We start from the raw sequence: 17977 nt of genomic DNA on the forward strand, positions 1-17977 counted from the left end.
TGATGTCCATGCTGACCCATTTGTTTCCAATCAACTAAAATTGCCCCTACAATTAAAGATATGTTTTGTTGGTTCTTTGTAAAAAATAATAGGCTGGTTAAAAAACAAAAATCAAGATTTAATTTAAAGATTGAATGCAGCATCCTTGAATTGAGCTCTATATAGAAAATAATGTTTAGGTTTGTAAAATTGTAATTAACAAAACTTGCAATAAAATATTGTTTTTAAATGGCACGTGTATGTTTTTTTCTTATTTTAAAACTCCTTTGAAATCTGACCCTCTGTCATACTTTTAAACACTTTTATAGTATCATAATAGAATTATAATAAAGTACAGTTGTAATAGGTCGAAAATGTCTCTGTTCTTTTGCTGTACAGGTTTGCTGCCCAGTTTAGCAGAAAGTTATATTTTTTTCGCGTCGCTTGCGCTGTGCGTGCGTCGTGCGTAATTTTCGCGTGAGGATGCGCGTGCTAAGATCCGCCACCTGAAACGCGCTATATAACATCAGCGCGAGCTTGATGTCTCCGTCATATCAGGAGTTTATTCCATCTTATTGACCCTCAGGATGATTCGGCTTCGTTTCAAACAATTATCTTAAGTTACTTCAACCATTATCATCAGCTGAATGTGTATTTTGGTGAGTTTCACTTCTTGTATGTTCAGTATTTGGTAACTACAGAACTTGTCCATCCCTGAGTCGATGTGTAAAAAATGTTTTTATTAGATTTTTATTGAATATGAATTTGTTGTTACTCTTCCACACCTCCTTATTCTGTTTCCTTCAGTTTTTTGTTTGTTTGTTTTTTTTCCCACGTTTAATATTGTTTGCCAGAAACCAAAAACAGCAATCTTCGTGTTGAGCTAGTATTTGGAGAAGTGAACAATGATTCCTCCTGGAGACTGTCTGTATGCTGGAAGGAAAAGGAGAAAACCTGTGCAGAAACAGTTGAGTATTTAACAGTTTAATAGCAAAACATCAATGCAAATAACCAAACCAATGAGAAACATTGTTAACGATAATAAATCAAGTTATTTTTCATAAAGTTATTTTAATTCAAGTTACATACATTTAGAGTTTTATTTAATTTTTTTTGCGATTACGATTTTATTGCCAGTGTTAATACACACAATAAAAACACATAGAAAAGGCACTAATGATAATAAATATGTATAATGTTATTTCTATTATCATTGGTGGTGGTGGTGGTGATAATTATATAATTGTCATGTTTCTGTAGCATTTAGTCCTTTGAATGTCACACAGGTTTATGATATGGTTTATATATTCAGGAAACCAGAGAAAGCAGGTCAGAAATCGAATCCGTCCAAGCGTCATCGCGACCGTCTGAATGCAGAACTGGACCGGTTGGCGAGTCTGCTGCCCTTCAGTGCAGATGTCATCTCCAAACTGGACAAACTCTCAGTGCTGAGGCTCAGCGTCAGCTTCCTGCGGGTGAAGAGCTTCTTTCAAGGTAAGGAATGATTCCTGGCAAACTTTCCTGCTAAAACTGAATTACAGCACTTCATAGATTGGCTCCCAAAAGTGATTTGAACACTTTAAAATAAACTTGATGTTGTTTTACTGACTCAAACTCATCTTTGTGTTTCACTCAAGCATATCCATACAATTGATTTGTCTTTGTATATTTTGTTTTGGGATAAATTAGTAGAACGTTCTGTCGCATTTACATTTTTATATGGAGTATATATAGATTTAATTTGCAAAAGTTTATGGAAAACATTTCCTTCTCTTGAATTTTTCCTCCCACACATTTTAGCTCATATTCTTAGTTGTATGCATGTTAAATCATTTATAATACAAAGCAGCACCACTTTAAAAATAAATTAGTTCACTTTAAAAATAGCTTTTATTGTAGTTTGGGGGAAAGCTGGTCAAACATGCTGGTAAATACACATGCAGTTCTTCTGCCATGTAGAATAATGGGATTTATTTCACAAGAAGCCATATAAAGATAGGTCCATGTGTAGCTTAATGTAATGAAGAGATTGCCCTCCTGCACTCACATGCTGTTTGTTGTGAAAGTGTCCAAACGGATCAGTGTTACTGTTGTGAGGATAGCTGGCAGTGTTTGGGCTGTGTGCTGGCAGGTGGGCATTTCTCAAATGTAACTGAACTCATAACAAAGTAATGGAGAGTAATAAAAACAACCTTTTTGTAACTAAAAAGAAAGGAACATTATGCGCCCAGCATCGTATACAATATGCAGTGTTGGGAAAGCTTTTTTTGAGACCGTAGATTGCCATGCTATTCATAATTTAAAGTCAAGTCACATTTATTTATTTATTGTGTCTTTGCACAGGTTTGTGTATTTGAGATTTTAGGTTGATTTTACACAACCCACTTTAGATGGTGAAATTCATAACTCATGAATACGGTCATTTATAATGCAAGATCCGACCCTGAAGAACTTGAACCTTCACGGATCTTGGTTTGTGTCAGCCTTGATCTTTCAGTTCGTATAAGATTGATGCATGTATTACGTTCAAACATCAGCATTTTAATGTATTCATCTTCTGAAGGCCATTTGTGTTTTTGGTCTGATCTCATTTTCTGTCACCTTTCAAGCCATAAATTATTGACAAGGCAATGAAGTATGTCAGAATTCGTGTAGGTTAAATTGTGAACTGGAATGTCATGAAAAAGGGTTTCATTGAAAGGTTTTCATTTTTATATGAAATGGTCACGTTGAAGAATTTTCTTTGCTACTGGTAGAACGGTTAAATTAAAAACTTTTGATAATAATTCAAATAATTTTATGACATCTCATTTACCAGAACCTTACTTATTCAACTCTTTCTTGTTCTTTGTTGTAGTCTATGCCTGTAGGAAAGAAAAATCACTTTTCCCCTGTGTCAGTTGTTTCTCTAAGACAGCATTGAGATTCAAGTCACGGATTTAAATATAAAAATAGAAAATATTTCTAAAGATCAGACCTGCTACATTAAGCTCTATATTCTTACTTTCTATATTTCATCATTACAAATGTGTAATTAAAATATCTTTAAATATGTGACATAGAAGTTTCAATAGAAATGACATTAGTCATTAAACTAATAAGTATATTTTAGTTTACCGTAAATGTTTGTCAGTACATTCAGCAATACACTTTCACGTATACAACATATTTCAAAGACAATAAGCAATTATGAATATAGTAAATTCTTAAAACCATTTATTTTGAAGAATGTTGAGGAATGTATGTTCCATAGTAATGCTCAGAGGTTTAGAATGACATGAGGGTGAGTGAAGGATGACAGAATTTTAATTTCTGGGTGAACTAACTATTTAGGTTTACATCGGAGTCATCAGAGTCTTAAAACACAGCGAGAAACCATGTGATCCCTTTGTTGGCCATACACCATTTTTAGAGGCTTGTTCCATACAATTATAATCAAATAATTTTGATTGTCGCTTGGCCAGATTAATTCCAACACATTTCCGGGCCTCTCAGGATGTGGAGGGTATAAACTGACCTCAAAAGCTTTTCTTTATTTCCCTTCAGGATGAAACGTATTGCTCATTTAGTGCTTGCCAATGCAAACATCATTACTGCTCATACATAGGATTAGTGATTTAAACAAACCACTAACCTCAAGTATTATACTTAAGTTTGTAACAACCTGCACAGTTTGTGCTGCAGACATTTTAATTGTCAAAGTGAAGTCACCAAGAGTGTAACGATAGCAGAGATCCACTGTGTGCAGTGCTTCTGTTTGCCAAGATCATTGCTTAAAGTTTGCAGCAGATCTTGTTAGTGGCAACACTACTATTAGACACACATCTGCTCTGAACTAGTTTAAGCATCTTAGCATCTTAATACACCAGCATGCATTGATGCCTAATGATAATGAGACTAATGATCATCTTGATCAAACTGTTTTGCAATAATAATACCCTCTACATTTGCGAGTAAATCACTTGCAATTGTGTCTAAATCTTCACTCTGGGTGACTAAATTATCTTATATTAACCACTGGCTAATAAATTCTCAGATTTTACTCGTCAGTGTGTGGGTTTGGACGCGAAGTATAAGTTTAGCACAGATATATTTTTACTCGTCGAACACTGGGTGGCACTAACCTATTATCGTCCCTGTTTTGATTTCAACAAATCAATACTAGCAAACACACACACACACACACACACACACAACCTGATTATTATTCATTAATGCAGCAGCTCGTTAATCATTAGTGCATTTTATATTTTTCTAATTAGTAGAATTCTAATATATATAAAACACACACACACATGCATATATGGTGTATCAGTCTGGCGAGTATTATTATTATATCTTATTATTTATCTGTAACCACCTTTAAACTTTAAAAGATGAGACATGCCGAAATGTTGAAATAAGTGCATTAAAATAATACCCAACATAGCTTGTCAATTTAATTGCATTTTCTGGAACTTTATGGAAATGTACTAGCAATTTTATGCCACTAACATTAACACATAACATTATCTGTTTTAATTAAAGGAGCTATGTGGAGGTTTTTACTTTAAAAAAAAATCTTTAAGATAGAGTTTTCATTTGTACATGTATGAGCCAACCATGATGTAAAAAAAAGAATGACATCTCGACTGTCCACCACGGTTGCCTCTATCAGCCTGTAGGCTCAATTGTCTGTGGAGGAGTCGGGCCCGAATTGGCGCGAAAATTCACAAAATGTGACGTCATGCGCGTCTACTTGGGCTTACAACTGTATGGCACGCCAGCCATTATAGTAAGCAGCGGCAATAGTGTTTTCAAATGGACTCTGCGGATGGAAAGAAGCGAACAGCCTCCAGCACAATTCAGACACCCATGGACACTCCGTAATTAAAAAAAAAAGAGCGTGCGCACTGAGAACGAGCATGAGACTGGCTGCAGTTCCTCTAACGGCCACTGGTGTCAGTAACGGTTAGAAATTTCAGAACCTACGCAATGCTCCTTTAAATATTACAAACCCGGTTCCAAAAAAGTTGGGACACTGTACAAATTGTGAATAAAAACAGAATGCAATGATGTGGAAGTTTCAAATTTCAATATTTTATTCAGAACACAACATAGATGACATATCAAATGTTTAAACTAAGAAAATGTATCATTTTAAGGGAAAAACACATTTTTAAATTTCATGGCATCAACACCTCTCTTGGGACAAGGCCATGTTTACCACTGTGTGTCATCCCCTTTTCTTTTTATATCAGTCTGCAAACATCTGGGGACTGAGGAGACAAGTTGCTCAAGTTTAGGAATAGGAATGTTGTCCCATTCTTGTCTAATACAGGCTTCTAGTTGCTCAACTGTCTTAGGTCTTCTTTGTCGCATCTTCCTCTTTATGATGCACCAAATGTTTTCTATGGGTGAAAGATCTGGACTGCAGGTTGTCCATTTCAGTACCCGGATCCTTCTACGCAGCCATGGTGTTGTAATTGATGCAGTATGTGGTCTGGCATTGTCATGTTGGAAAATGCAAGGTCTTCCCTGAAAGAGACGACGTCTGGATGGGAGCATATGTTGTTCTAGAACTTGGATATACCTTTCAGCATTGATGGTGCCTTTCCAAATGTGTAAGCTGCCCATGCCACACGCACTCATGCAACCCCATACCATCAGAGATGCAGGCTTCTGAACTGAGCGCTGATAACAACTTGGGTTGTCCTTGTTCTCTTTAGTCCGGATGACATGGCGTCCCAGTTTTCCAAAAAGAACTTCAAATTTTGATTCGTCTGACCACAGAACAGTTTTCCACTTTGCCACAGTCCATTTTAAATGAGCCTTGGCCGAGAGAAAACGACTGCGCTTCTGGGTCATGTTTAGATATGGCTTATTTTTTTTACTTATAGAGTTTTGGTGGCAACGTCGAATGGAACGGTGGATTGTGTTCACCGACAATGTTTTCTGGAAGTATTCCTGTGCCCATGTTGTGATTTCCATTACAGTAGCATTCCTGTATGTGATGCAGTGCCGTCTAAGTCCCCGAAGATCATCCGGCCTTGACCCTAACGCACAGAGATTGTTCCAGATTCTCTGAATCTTTGGATGATATTATGCACTGTAGATGATGATAACTTCAAACTCTTTGCAATTTTTCTTTGAGAAACTCCTTTCTGATATTGCTCCTCTATTTTTCGCTGCAGCATTGGGGGAATTGGTGATCCTCTGCCCATCTTGACTTCTGAGAGACACTGCCACTCTGAGAGGCTCTTTTTTTACCCAATCATGTTGCCAATTGACCTAATAAGTTGCAAATTAGTCCTCCAGCTGTTCATTATATGTACATTTAACTTTTCCGGGCTCTTATTGCTACCTGTCCCAACCTTTTTGGAATGTGTAGCTCTCATGAAATCCAAAATGAGCCAATATTTTGCATGACATGTCTCACTTTCAACATTTGATATGTTGAATAAAATATAAGTTTATGAGATTTGTAAATTATACAAATTGAGAGTAAAAAAGGAATGGAATAGTGTCCCAACTTTTTTGGAATCAGGTTTGTAATTTTCTTACAGTGCAAGATCCATGTTTGATGAAGCACCATTTCGTTTGAGTCTAAAACCTGAGCTTACTCAACTTAAGGACCATTTTAAGCATTACTGTTTCCGTAATGTACTTTGAGAGTTAGTTGCAGTGTGTGAATAACAGCTTAAACTGCACATCAGGGAGTAATTGAGTTCGAGTGAGTGAGTGTGTGTGTGTGTGTGTGTGTGTGTGTGGGATGTTGAAGAGAAGGGGGTTATGGGTAATGAATGCTCCACTGGCTCCTGCGGAGCATTTGCGTGACTGCAGCCTGGCAAATTCCCCGTCCTTGAGAAAAGCACTAAGGGGGGAAGATGCAGATCAGCTTTGGTGCTTCTGTTTAGACCATTCACAATCCACTTTTAGTGGCCACATGTGGCCGTTTGATAACTACTTGATTGAGTGCTTTTAACATTTTCAGTTTTTCCAGTAACAGACCAAGCTAAGATCCTAAATCTACAGTTTTTCTCAAGAAATAAGCACTTTGTGGGTTTTATTTATCTTTATTTATAATTTTAAGCGAATTTAATAAATATTGTGTTCAGTAAGGTTTTCAAATTTGTCCTCATTTGAATGTATCATCACCTAAGTGGGTTCCAAAGATATATTATGTTCAACCCCAAATTATTTTTTCTTTCATAGCTCGAGAGCTTTCAGTTGTTTTATTTAAATATTAACTTTTTCTAAGAAAACTTTTTCTTTGGCACAAAAAATGGTTATGCATGACTGTCTGTAGAGCTAAAAACTGTACACTACAGTCTGAAATCGTTTTTTTATGAGCCTCTTATGCTTACTAAGGCTGTATTTGTTTAAAAATCAAATAAACTTATATTGTGAAATATTGTTATTATTAAATCCTCATGTAAGTCACTTTGGATAAAAGCATCTGCTAAATGACTAAATGTAAATATTTTTACAGTTTAAAATAATGTTTCTATTTGAATAGATTTTTAAATGTTAATTATTCCTGTGATATGAAGCTGAATTTTCAGTATCATTACTCTAGTCTTCAGTGTCACATGATCCTTCAGAAATCATTCTAATATGCTGATTTAAAAAAAATTAATAAAAAGAATTATCAATGTTGAAAATATTTGTGGTGCTTTATAATTTTGTAACACTATTAACGTCTTTAGTCTCACTTTTGGCCAAATTAATCTGTCCTTGTTGAATAAAAGTATACATTTCTTTAAAGTAAATTATTGACCGTTGTATTACATGGATCATATAATTTAGTTTTGGAACAATTTGAGACATGTCAGAGTTCATTTCAAGATCTCTGACTTTAGTATATTGGCAAAACTGAGCACAGTTTAAGACATTGCTTATGACATTTGGAAACTCTTGAAAAGAGGTATCATTTTAATACTGTAAGAATGTAACACTGATGAATTCGTTATCAGTTGAAGCATAGAGCAGCAGGGTGATTGTTCTTCACAAGGGAATGATGTTGCCTCTGGTGCTCTTCCACACTGAGTGTCCACAGTATCATGTTAAAACTCTCCCCAGTGAACTCAGTTGTGCAGACGCTTGGCAGTCGCCAGACCCTCCTTGGCAAATTCTTCTTGCGTGCAAATCAGGAAAATTCCATCTTGCGTCTCTGTCCTGGAAACATTCTTCTGTTTGTTTTCATCATGTAAGAATGTGTGCTAGAAACTGATAAATGATCCAAGCATCCAGCATCATGCAAGTGCGTGAGTCTCCAAACATCTGTTTTAGCATGGGACGGAGGATTTTCCTCTTCCCTTGCATGAGAAATCCCTGATCTTAGCTGTGTATACACTGCAAAAAAAAATCAGTTTTCAAAGATTATTGGAGTGTTTTACATGGAAAAAACTATTTCAGTCTTTCAACTTAAATGTATTTAGAAATTTACTTGCCATTTCAGAGTAAAATTGATTCCAAAAAAGATTGTTTTCTGTTTGTGTATATGATCTAAATGTTTTAATTCCCTTAAAATGGTAGTATTATGTATTCTGTCAGCCTAATGATTCAAACAACTCTTTGTTAGCAACAAAATGCATAAAAAGCTGCTTCTAAAGAGCTGAGATATTTATTGTCGACATCAAAACCTTCAGTAAGAACATTTATGGGCTCCGTGTTTGTTGGCAACCGGAAGGCGGTTCCTTTGCACACAATGTCGTGCAAACAACTTGTAAAAATGACCCAGATACATTATAAAGGATTGTTCTGTTGCGTGACAACTGTAATAATGTTCGCCTAATATAGTGAGACTTTGTGCAAATCCTTTATTTTCTCCTTGCAACACATTCAGTCCCCTCTTTCCTCCTTCCTTTACAATTTTTTTATGCTTGTTATGCAGCTTGGAGACTGACTATCAGTCACTAAATAGATGACATTTTTTTATTTGTTTGTGCTGTGTGTTATTTATTATAAATACCATTTAGGGATTGTGAAGCTTCCTGGGAAAAGTTTTCAAATCCATTTGCAATGCTCAATAAAACTTAATTTATAATAACAGTCATGTGAAACAAGATAAATACCATAAACCGAGTTGTGTGCCAGCAGACTGATGCATGATCTCATGAAGAAGACTTGTTTCCAAACTCAGGGCTGTCAAAATGGCTGAAAAACAAAATTTAGAATTTTTTTACTTAAATATGATCAGAATTTGAAACGTATTCAAATTTAAAATGCGTAATTTCAGTTAGGGTGAAGAAAAGCTTTTGGCTTCTCTCCTAAGGTGACGATAGGGCGCATCGAGCAAAATATTACTAATGCATATTTATTCAAAGATGAAAATAAATAAGATGAAATAAAGGTGCATAATGTTTATAAACCAATTATAAAGTTACTTAATTAAACAACAGTAAACAAAACAGCATGTATGCATAGTTTAATACAAAGGGCCGAAAGCCAATCACAAAAAAAAGTTGCAGTGGGATGGGGAAAAAAGGCCATAAAGTCTGGAAATATGTTTTTTCAAAGTTGAACTTGCATTAATTTACATGGCTTTCTAAACATGCAGCTTCTTTTGTGCAAGACGTGAATGCAACTGTAATAGATGTCCCTCTAGAAAATGCACAAAATATGCATTCAGTGTGAAAGGCTTGGTTTCAGTTTTGATGTAAACAAGATCTTCTCCCCATTGATGTTCTCTTTTCATACAGTATTTGTAATTAACAATGCTAGAGTTAACAATACCGCAATCTAGTGGCTAGGATAGGCTAAAAAAAACTTGATAATAAAAAGAAATGCAGATCAGCATCTTGGAATGATTTAAGAAGGATCATGAGACACTGAAGACTGGCTTTGTATCACAAGAATAAATTACATTTTAAAAATTCAAATACAAAACCATTTCAAATTGTATTATTTCACAAAATTACTAGTTTTACTGTATTTTTGATGACAATAAACAGTCTTGGAAAGCATAAACGACAAAAGCAAAAAGTCTTACTCTAGAATGTTGGGTGGGTGGATGTATGTGTGGTCACTCTATTATTCTGGGCAGTTTAAGAGCGTGTAGTAAAGCTGGGTTTGCATGACTTGTAGTTCACCAGAACCTGATCTCAGAGAGACGCAAGTGAAAATGATCTAATGATCTGTCCATAAGAGCGCAGGAGTCTATTAATACTTCCTTCTCCTCCTCCTGTATCCTTCACCTTGTAAGTAACTGCATGCACCCGAGTGCTACATTCCTTACACAGCAACAATGATATTGCATCAATTAGGGGGGCTACAGTACAGAATTCTGTTCTTTTAAGGTTTTCTTTTTTGGATCTATTGAACATTAGCAAAGAAAGGAAAATGCTAGAAAAAATGAAGTATGATTTGTGTGTGCATTATTTTTAGAAGAGAATAAACCAGAACTATGCATTTTATAAATTGTGTGTCCATGAAGTCATGTTTCTTTTGCACATGTGATGGGCCTGAGATATTCAATTCAATTCAATTCAAGTTTATTTGTATAGCACTTTTTACAATACAAATCATTGCAAAGCAACTTTACAGAAAATTACGTTTCTGCAATATTTAGTAGTTATGCATCTTATCAGTGGTGAATGTCAGTTTGTGTGCATATGACAGATTTTTTTTCAGAAAATTAATACAAGACGTAGTCAACCAGACGATGAACCCTATTAACAGCAATTATTATATGATGCAATCACACTTTGCTGTATTTTTGAGATATTGTAGTTCTTGATTATACTTTTACAAAGTGCTTATCAGGGTCAAAGTTTTATTATGAATTACACAAATACGTTTTCAAGGGCAGGTTTGGATTCATAGAATGACTTCTCCAGGTTATTTTTGTAGTATTTGTGAATCCTTTGTTTAAACATTGAGACTGGATTTATTTTTTGGGGGTGGGCATTTCTAAACTGAATATCATTTACAGCACACTTTGACTTGAGGTTAGGCAAATACTCTACTTCAGACATGATCTCAAAAGCAATACAGTATTTTAAAGATTGTGATAAATTGTGTACAACCTAGTACATATTCATGAGGTTTTTGTCACTCCATGACAATTACAGGGATTTGGTCAGTAAAAGTCAGTGGGGTCTAGTGTTCTGGGTCAAGGTAGTGAGGGTAAATACTGTGCTTTATTAATGTTAAAAGTAAGATTTTTATGTTAAAGACATTTAGCGAGGTACAAAGTACAGAGAAAAAGAAAGAGTGAGTCTGTTGAGTCACTGCGTACAAACACACATCTGCTCGTAAATCTAACCTCAATTGTCAAGAGCAGATCTGGTTTTTATTTCCATCCCCTCATCAAAACAACTCTGCGGTGAAATGGCTGCCTGTGGATAGACATTTTGTGAAAAGTAGCCCATCCACCTGTAGATTTGGGCTTGTTTGGCAGAAGACATGAAGTGAATGAACTTAGAATGAGTCTTTAGAGAGAGATGATGGAGATTTCCCTCATGTTATTGAGCACAGGTTTGATTTAAGTGTGTGTGAATGATAATATATTTAGGTTTGGTCTATAGTCAGACATAAAAAGTTGCAGTTTAGCAACTCTGAAAGGTTCACATGTCGAAAGAATAGATGCTGATGACGTCGTTAATGAACAAATTACAGTGCATCGCGTTACAGTGCATCAGCGCATTAGATTAGAATGGCAATGAACTTAATGGTACAATAAGCTGTTTAAAGCATGCATTCCTTAGAGCATGCAAAGTGACATTCAGCCAAGTATGGTGACCCAAACTCAGAATCCGTGCCCTGCATTTAACCCATCCAAAGTGCACACACACAGAGCAGTGAACACACACACACACACACACACTGTGAACACACACCCGGAGCAGTGGGCAGCCATTTTTGCTGCGGCGCCCTGGGAGCAGTTGGGGGTTCGATGCCTTGCTCAAGGGCACCTAAGTCATGGTATTGCCGGCCCGAGATTCGAACCCACAACCCTAGGGTTAGGAGTCAAACTCTCTAACCACTAGGCCACGACTTCCCCACCAAATTGAACTTCCATTCAATTTCAGGCATCCAGTCATATAATCACACATGTCTTGTGGGATGCTTTCAGAGTATGCATTTATTTGCCATTTTAACTCCTTGGAAACCAAGTGTAAATGTGAAAGTCCTTCAAAGATTTCTTATCCTGTTGCGCCCTCTATAGGACCACGTCTAGTTGACGTCATGCTTAAAGCTTAAAGGTTATTTACACTAACTCTGCCCATCAACATTTGTTTACAAAGTATTACAGAAGACTGTGTTTCAGTAGCTGCTCCAGTTGCACAGATGGTGAAGAGCATGTTAAGTAGTTTTTGACGTGATCCACCAGGGTTTGAAATTTGCATTTTGTCAAACCTTTTCAAATCTCATGACATTGGAAAGGCATGTATTTTCAATAATAATGAAGAAAATTATCTAAAAGGTAAACGTAAAGTATTGGGTAGGTTTAGGGTAGATGTAGGGAGGGTTTTATTGTCCCATAAGGTGATATTAATTTTAATAGTTCGAATTAAAATTATAGTTTACACTCAATATGTTAGTAATGCATACTGTTTTATAATGTACTATATATATATATATATGGCATTAAATCTACAGCAGTAAGAGAAACCTCTCTTTTCCACAAGACGATACTCTTCAGATCTACAGCTTAAAATGATAGAAAAATAAATGTTTTTATGTCAAATTAAAATGGCTGCTTGTAAGAAAACAAAACTGGTTTAAATCCAGATAATGTGCATGATATATTTGGGTTGTATAAACATCGCTGAATAAATCTGCTCAGTCTGTTTGTTGTTATCTTGTTCACTTTAATGTTTGGCATTGATGTTCCCCACAAAATTAACTGAAGAAGACAAAAAATCTTTTTTTTTTATTTATTTCATATGATTTTTATCTCGCTCATTTTAGATTAGCACGACTAATGAAGAGCACTTTGGCTGCCTTTATTTAATTTTTTTTGCAATTCTTCAGTCATTCTCAACTGAACGTGAAATTGGGAAAATGCATCTGATATGGATTGACTAAGAGCAGATGCTTAGTGAAGAAGGTTTATTAACAGGTTTTTTCGATTGCAACTGTCCTGGTGTCCTAACTGTCCTAATTTTTTAGATTAAATGAGACCAAGGGGTTTCCTATTAAAAAAACTTTGTTTTAAAAAAAAAAGTTCAAACCTTTGGTGCTTGTCATCTCATAATTAGATTTTGAGAATCTAGCCTGGATTTCACAGAGAGGGTCACATTTATTTTATATCCATGCATCTCTGTCTTTATCTCATTCTCTGTCTTTTGTGCTGTTGTTCCTCACAGTGGTCCAAGAGAAAGAAAATCACAGCAGTGATGCCTTGACATCAGCTCACGAGAAAGAAATCCTGCCCCATGTCATAGAGAATGATCTTCTCCTAAAGGTGACTGATTTTCTTTGGGTTTATGATGGAAGTTTCCTTCACTACAGTTTAGAAATTATTTTGTGTCAAAGAAATATTATAGATTTCCTTGTGGTTAATTTTAGTGACATGACTGTTGACACACATTTCATATCTTGTAGTCTCTTCCTGGATTTGCGCTGATTGTGAGCTCAGATGGTGTTATTTTCTATGCATCATCCACCATCGTTGACTACCTGGGATTTCATCAGGTAACCTTCAAACAACATCCTCTAATCAACAAATAAAACTTGTATGAAAAATGAAATGTTTATGATCTAAACATCCCATAACTTTTTCAAATGCTCACATTTAATGAGTTTGTTTTTCATAAATTCATGGAGAGAGGGGATTATATTTCACTGCACTGCTGTTATTGTAGTATTATGTGTATTTCACTTTCATGTGTGACAATCCAAACAAATAAAGTATAAATCCAGTATGTGACTCATTTTACCTTTTTAAACAGCTCTCAAATAAAATTCCTGTCTCATCAGAGAAATCTAAACAAAAATCATGTGTGGTTTTATAAGAAATACTTACGCCATCTGCGGTTGACTGGAAAACACAGAAGGATATCGTGTTTAATGCCTTTTCAACCATAATGTGTAAAAATAGTTATGTCTTTTCACCCCTCAGTTAATTTAAGACTTTTTCACAGCCTTCAAAGAGTCAGGCTTCCTTTGCAAACAAACCATCTCCTCCAAGAAGGAAATTTTGATTGGAAATTAAGAAGGCATTGGGGTGTGTTAGTCATGAAAGTGTGTTAAAAGTCTTGCATGTCCCACACTGGAAAATAATTTTTGGCAGAGTTTGTTGTTTATGAACAGCGGGTATGGTCATGTGGGCTGGTATTTCAGGCTTTTGTTTTGTTGTTCCTAAAGTGTAGAGACACGTCTGTCCGCATGCAAGCAGCCCCGCTGTCACGCAACAAACACATGGGGCTGTGAAAAAAAGGGATTTGTGGGTTCAAGCATACTGTGCATTATACATGAGACCACAGATCAAAAGATGTCGGTTTTTTTAATTAAAGTTTTTATTTTGCATTCACATTTTATTTAAAATTTTATTGAAAATCAATTTGAATTTTTTACGTGTGTGTGGGTGTGTATGTTGCTTATTTTTTGTCAATTTTATTTGACTTATTTAATTATAAATATTTTATAAATACTTATTTTAATTATTTAAACCATTTTATTTTACTTTTTAAAAATTATTTTACATTAGTCTTGATTTTATTGGTTTTTATTAGATAAGATGATAATAACAGGGAAATGACCTGTGTTGAACTTAGACACTGGTTGTTACAAGCACATAAGCTATTAATATGTCAGCTGTTAGTGATGCACTGCTCTGTGCCACAGATCTGCCATCTGAATGATTATTAATAGTAACCCGAAGCAAACGCACAATAATAATGGCATGGATTGTGAACTCATTCCACTCTCTGCTAGGAACCTCAAAGTCTAAAATGCCTTTGAAAAAGGTTTTTTCAGCAATTAAAAAAATCTGAAAAGGCTCCACAATGAAATTTCGATCAGTCATGTTTATTAGACTATATAGACTTCAGAGCAATTGTTCACTGAGGTTAGTGCAGACAACATAAAACACACTGATGCGGGAGCTGGAGTGTTTCTGAAATAAACACGTACTGGTTTTATGTTGCTGTGTGATCTTTTCTGGCAGACGGACGTGATGCATCAAAAGATCTTTGATTATATCCATGTGGAGGAGCGACAGGAGTTTCACAGGCAGCTCCACTGGGCGATGAACCCTGGCCAACAAGACACTGGTATGTAGATATTTATTATTGTATTTATTTTTAAGCTAGTGCGTTTCAGTAGTTATGACTGCATGACACATCTGTCATTACAAACTTAAGTTATCTGTTTCTGAAACATGTCTTGTTTTTGTGTGTTTTCTAGATGAGGATGTTGTGATGGGCCATCTGTATATTTCTGAAGTGCCTGACGGCGTTTCTCCTGAACTGTCTCCATTTCTCACACGGTGCTTCGTCGCTCGAGTCCGCTGCCTGCTGGACAGCACCTCAGGCTTCCTGGTCAGTCAGGAAATCCCTCAAAAGAGATAGTGGTTTATTTAGTGGTTTAATGATCTTTTTCAAACTATGATCTGATGTATCTAATTAATGTTGAGAAGCTTTAATTAGGAGGCGCTGACCTTCCCAAATGTAAATTTCCACACAGTATGTGGATAGAGATTGTCTTGTTTTGATTTGCTCTTGTGTCCTGTAGAACATGCAGTTTCAGGGCAGTCTGAAGTTCCTTCAGGGTCAGCGGAGGAAGACTGGAGCTCTGCTGCCACCTCGGCTCGCTCTCTTCTGTGTGGCTGTTCCTCTAGTCCTGCCCTCCGTCATGGAGTTCAAGATGAAGAGTATGATGATGAAGAGCAAACACAAAAGGTGTGGCAGCAGATACGCATTCTGCCTGTCTATTCATCTGCATTTTTGCATAGAATTATGAAATTGAAAGTTACAAAAAGAATATTGTTTTTTTTGCTTTCCTGGAGACAGATTTTTGCAGTATTCATTGTAAATAAAAAATAATTGCATGAAAGATTTTGAGAACACACATTATTTAATGAACTGTGCACAGTTCAGTTAAGGTCAGTAAACTAGGGTCAGTTTTTTTAGAATAAGAAATAATTTTATTCAGAAAGCATGCATTAAATTGACCAAAAGTGGCAATATAGACATTAATAATTTTACACAAATTTCTATTTCAAATAAATGCTGTTCATTTTAAACTTTCAATTCTTCAAAGAGTCTTGGGTGTGTGTGTGTGTGGGGGGGGGGGGGGGGGGGTAAAAGTTATTCCACAAAATATTTTAAGCTGGACAATTGTTTTCAACACTAAGGATTTTTTTTTTAACCGGAAATCAGCATATTTGAATGATTTCTGAAGGATCATGTGACAATGAAGACTGGAGTAATGACGCTGAAAATTCAGCTTTGCCATACAGAAATAAATTACATTCTATAATATATATTTAAATAGAAAACAGTCATTTTAATTCTAATGATATTTCTCAGTATTGCTGTTTTTACTGTATTTTTGATCAAATAAGTGCAGCCTTACTGAGCATAAGAGACGACTTGCAAACATTAAAAAAAAAAAACCTTACTGACCCCAAACTTTAAGCAGTACTGTATGATAACCATGTTGATATACCGTGGTATTTATTTACTAAGTCATAGTAGTATCCAAAAACATTGTAATTTGAATGTAGAAATTGTATTTTAATCAGTTTAACTTCAATCTTCAGTGATAAAAGACAACGAGTTTCCCATGGCTCATTTGACAGTGAAGACATGCTACATCTTAACTGGACGAGCTCTTCTGGTCATGACTGTTCCTGTTCATCCCTGACCAACAGGAAATACAGAGGAGAGGGCTGCAAAACCCAGGACAAGCCACTCAATTTCTGTGTTTCTAGACTGCAAGCTGTTGATCCTTCCTGGGATGCCCGCTGTCCTGTTGCCTTACGCATGGGGCCCAATGAAAACTACCTGTCTGGAAGCGTCTATAAGAACAGCCATTCTGGCAAACCACAAATCAGATGCAACACAGAATTGCAGAAACTTGAGAGTTATTGTGTCAACAGGAAGGCTGAGAGAAGATACATGCAGACTGAATGTTTTAACATGATTTCCGAAGTGGCCATTAAGACAGAAGATTCAGACTCTGAGAACGGGTGTAACGTATACGGGATGCTTTGGCGCCCTGAATATGCACAGGTGAAAACCGAGGCTGAATATTATGACTTTTGTGCCTCATATCAAAGAGGAAAAGCTGTCATCAGTCCTCCCATCAACAGACACCACAAGTATCTGTGTGCAGGAGTCAGCAGACCTCTTAATTGTGTCCTGAACAAAGACATGAATCACTCTGACGCTCCTATCAGCAGTCAGGATGGATATGCATTTTCAAATGATCATAAAAGCTGCATGCAGCATGATATCCGGCTGACTTGTGAGTTCAGGAGTCACAACCTTCTGCACATGATCAAACGAGAACCTGAAGACTCTCAACCTTGTGGGGATGTTAGTCAAGGGCATGTGGAACAACACATTACTTCAAATTGCACTATGAACACTGTTCTACACAAAGCAAACCCATATGTTTACATGCAGTAAACCCTGATCACATGCTTGCAAGGTGTATTAATATTCTTCCTTTTGTTCTGCAATTAATTCAGCCCAACTGATTAACATACAAAACCTTTTTGTCGATAGCTTTGATATGTTAGAAATCTAAGATCTACCCACTGTCATATTTGCATGATGAATTGTGTTTTGTCACCTGAAATCAAGTCATGATGACAAAAACAATTTTTCCACCTAATTCTAAACATAAACTAGTTTGCTGCCTTGCAAGCGCTGGTATTTCCTTCTGGACATAAATTAAACTAGTTGGAAGATATTTTAGAATATTTGAGACCGTTTAATCAAACACACATACTCAGGTTCTGGAGATGTTGTTTTGTGTTTTGTCTCTTTGGGGTAGAAATTTTGGATTTATTGTGATCCATATTATATTAGTTATTATTATTACATTATTATATAATATT

The 17977-nt window shown here is 35.9% G+C and overlaps 1 protein-coding gene across 2 annotated transcripts; it reads left to right on the plus strand.

The window, feature by feature from the left end:
* Positions 1-832: 832 nt before the first annotated feature.
* On the plus strand, positions 833-17729 carry ahrrb (aryl-hydrocarbon receptor repressor b). Of its 2 annotated transcripts, none has more exons than XM_059500837.1 (8): positions 833-946; positions 1292-1473; positions 13275-13372; positions 13513-13602; positions 15077-15182; positions 15316-15449; positions 15643-15809; positions 16673-17729. In XM_059500837.1, exons 1-8 carry the CDS (start codon positions 885-887, stop codon positions 17541-17543), a joined length of 1710 nt encoding a protein of 569 aa, XP_059356820.1. In that variant the 5' UTR covers positions 833-884; the 3' UTR covers positions 17544-17729. The 2 variants fall into 2 exon arrangements, with proteins under 2 accessions (XP_059356820.1, XP_059356821.1); XM_059500838.1 differs by having other exon boundaries at positions 16784-17729.
* Positions 17730-17977: the final 248 nt, after the last annotated feature.

This window comes from Carassius carassius, chromosome 20 (genome assembly GCF_963082965.1).
Source record: "Carassius carassius chromosome 20, fCarCar2.1, whole genome shotgun sequence".
NCBI lineage: Eukaryota > Metazoa > Chordata > Actinopteri > Cypriniformes > Cyprinidae > Carassius > Carassius carassius.

Coding starts and splice junctions, on each gene's coding strand:
- ahrrb (XM_059500837.1), top strand. CDS start 885: ATGATTCCTCCTGGAGACTGTCTGTATGCTGGAAGGAAAAGGAGAAAA. Junction 1,474..13,274: donor GGTGAAGAGCTTCTTTCAAG/GTAAGGAATGAT, acceptor TGTTCCTCACAG/TGGTCCAAGAGAAAGAAAAT. Junction 15,810..16,672: donor ATGAAGAGCAAACACAAAAG/GTGTGGCAGCAG, acceptor TTCAATCTTCAG/TGATAAAAGACAACGAGTTT.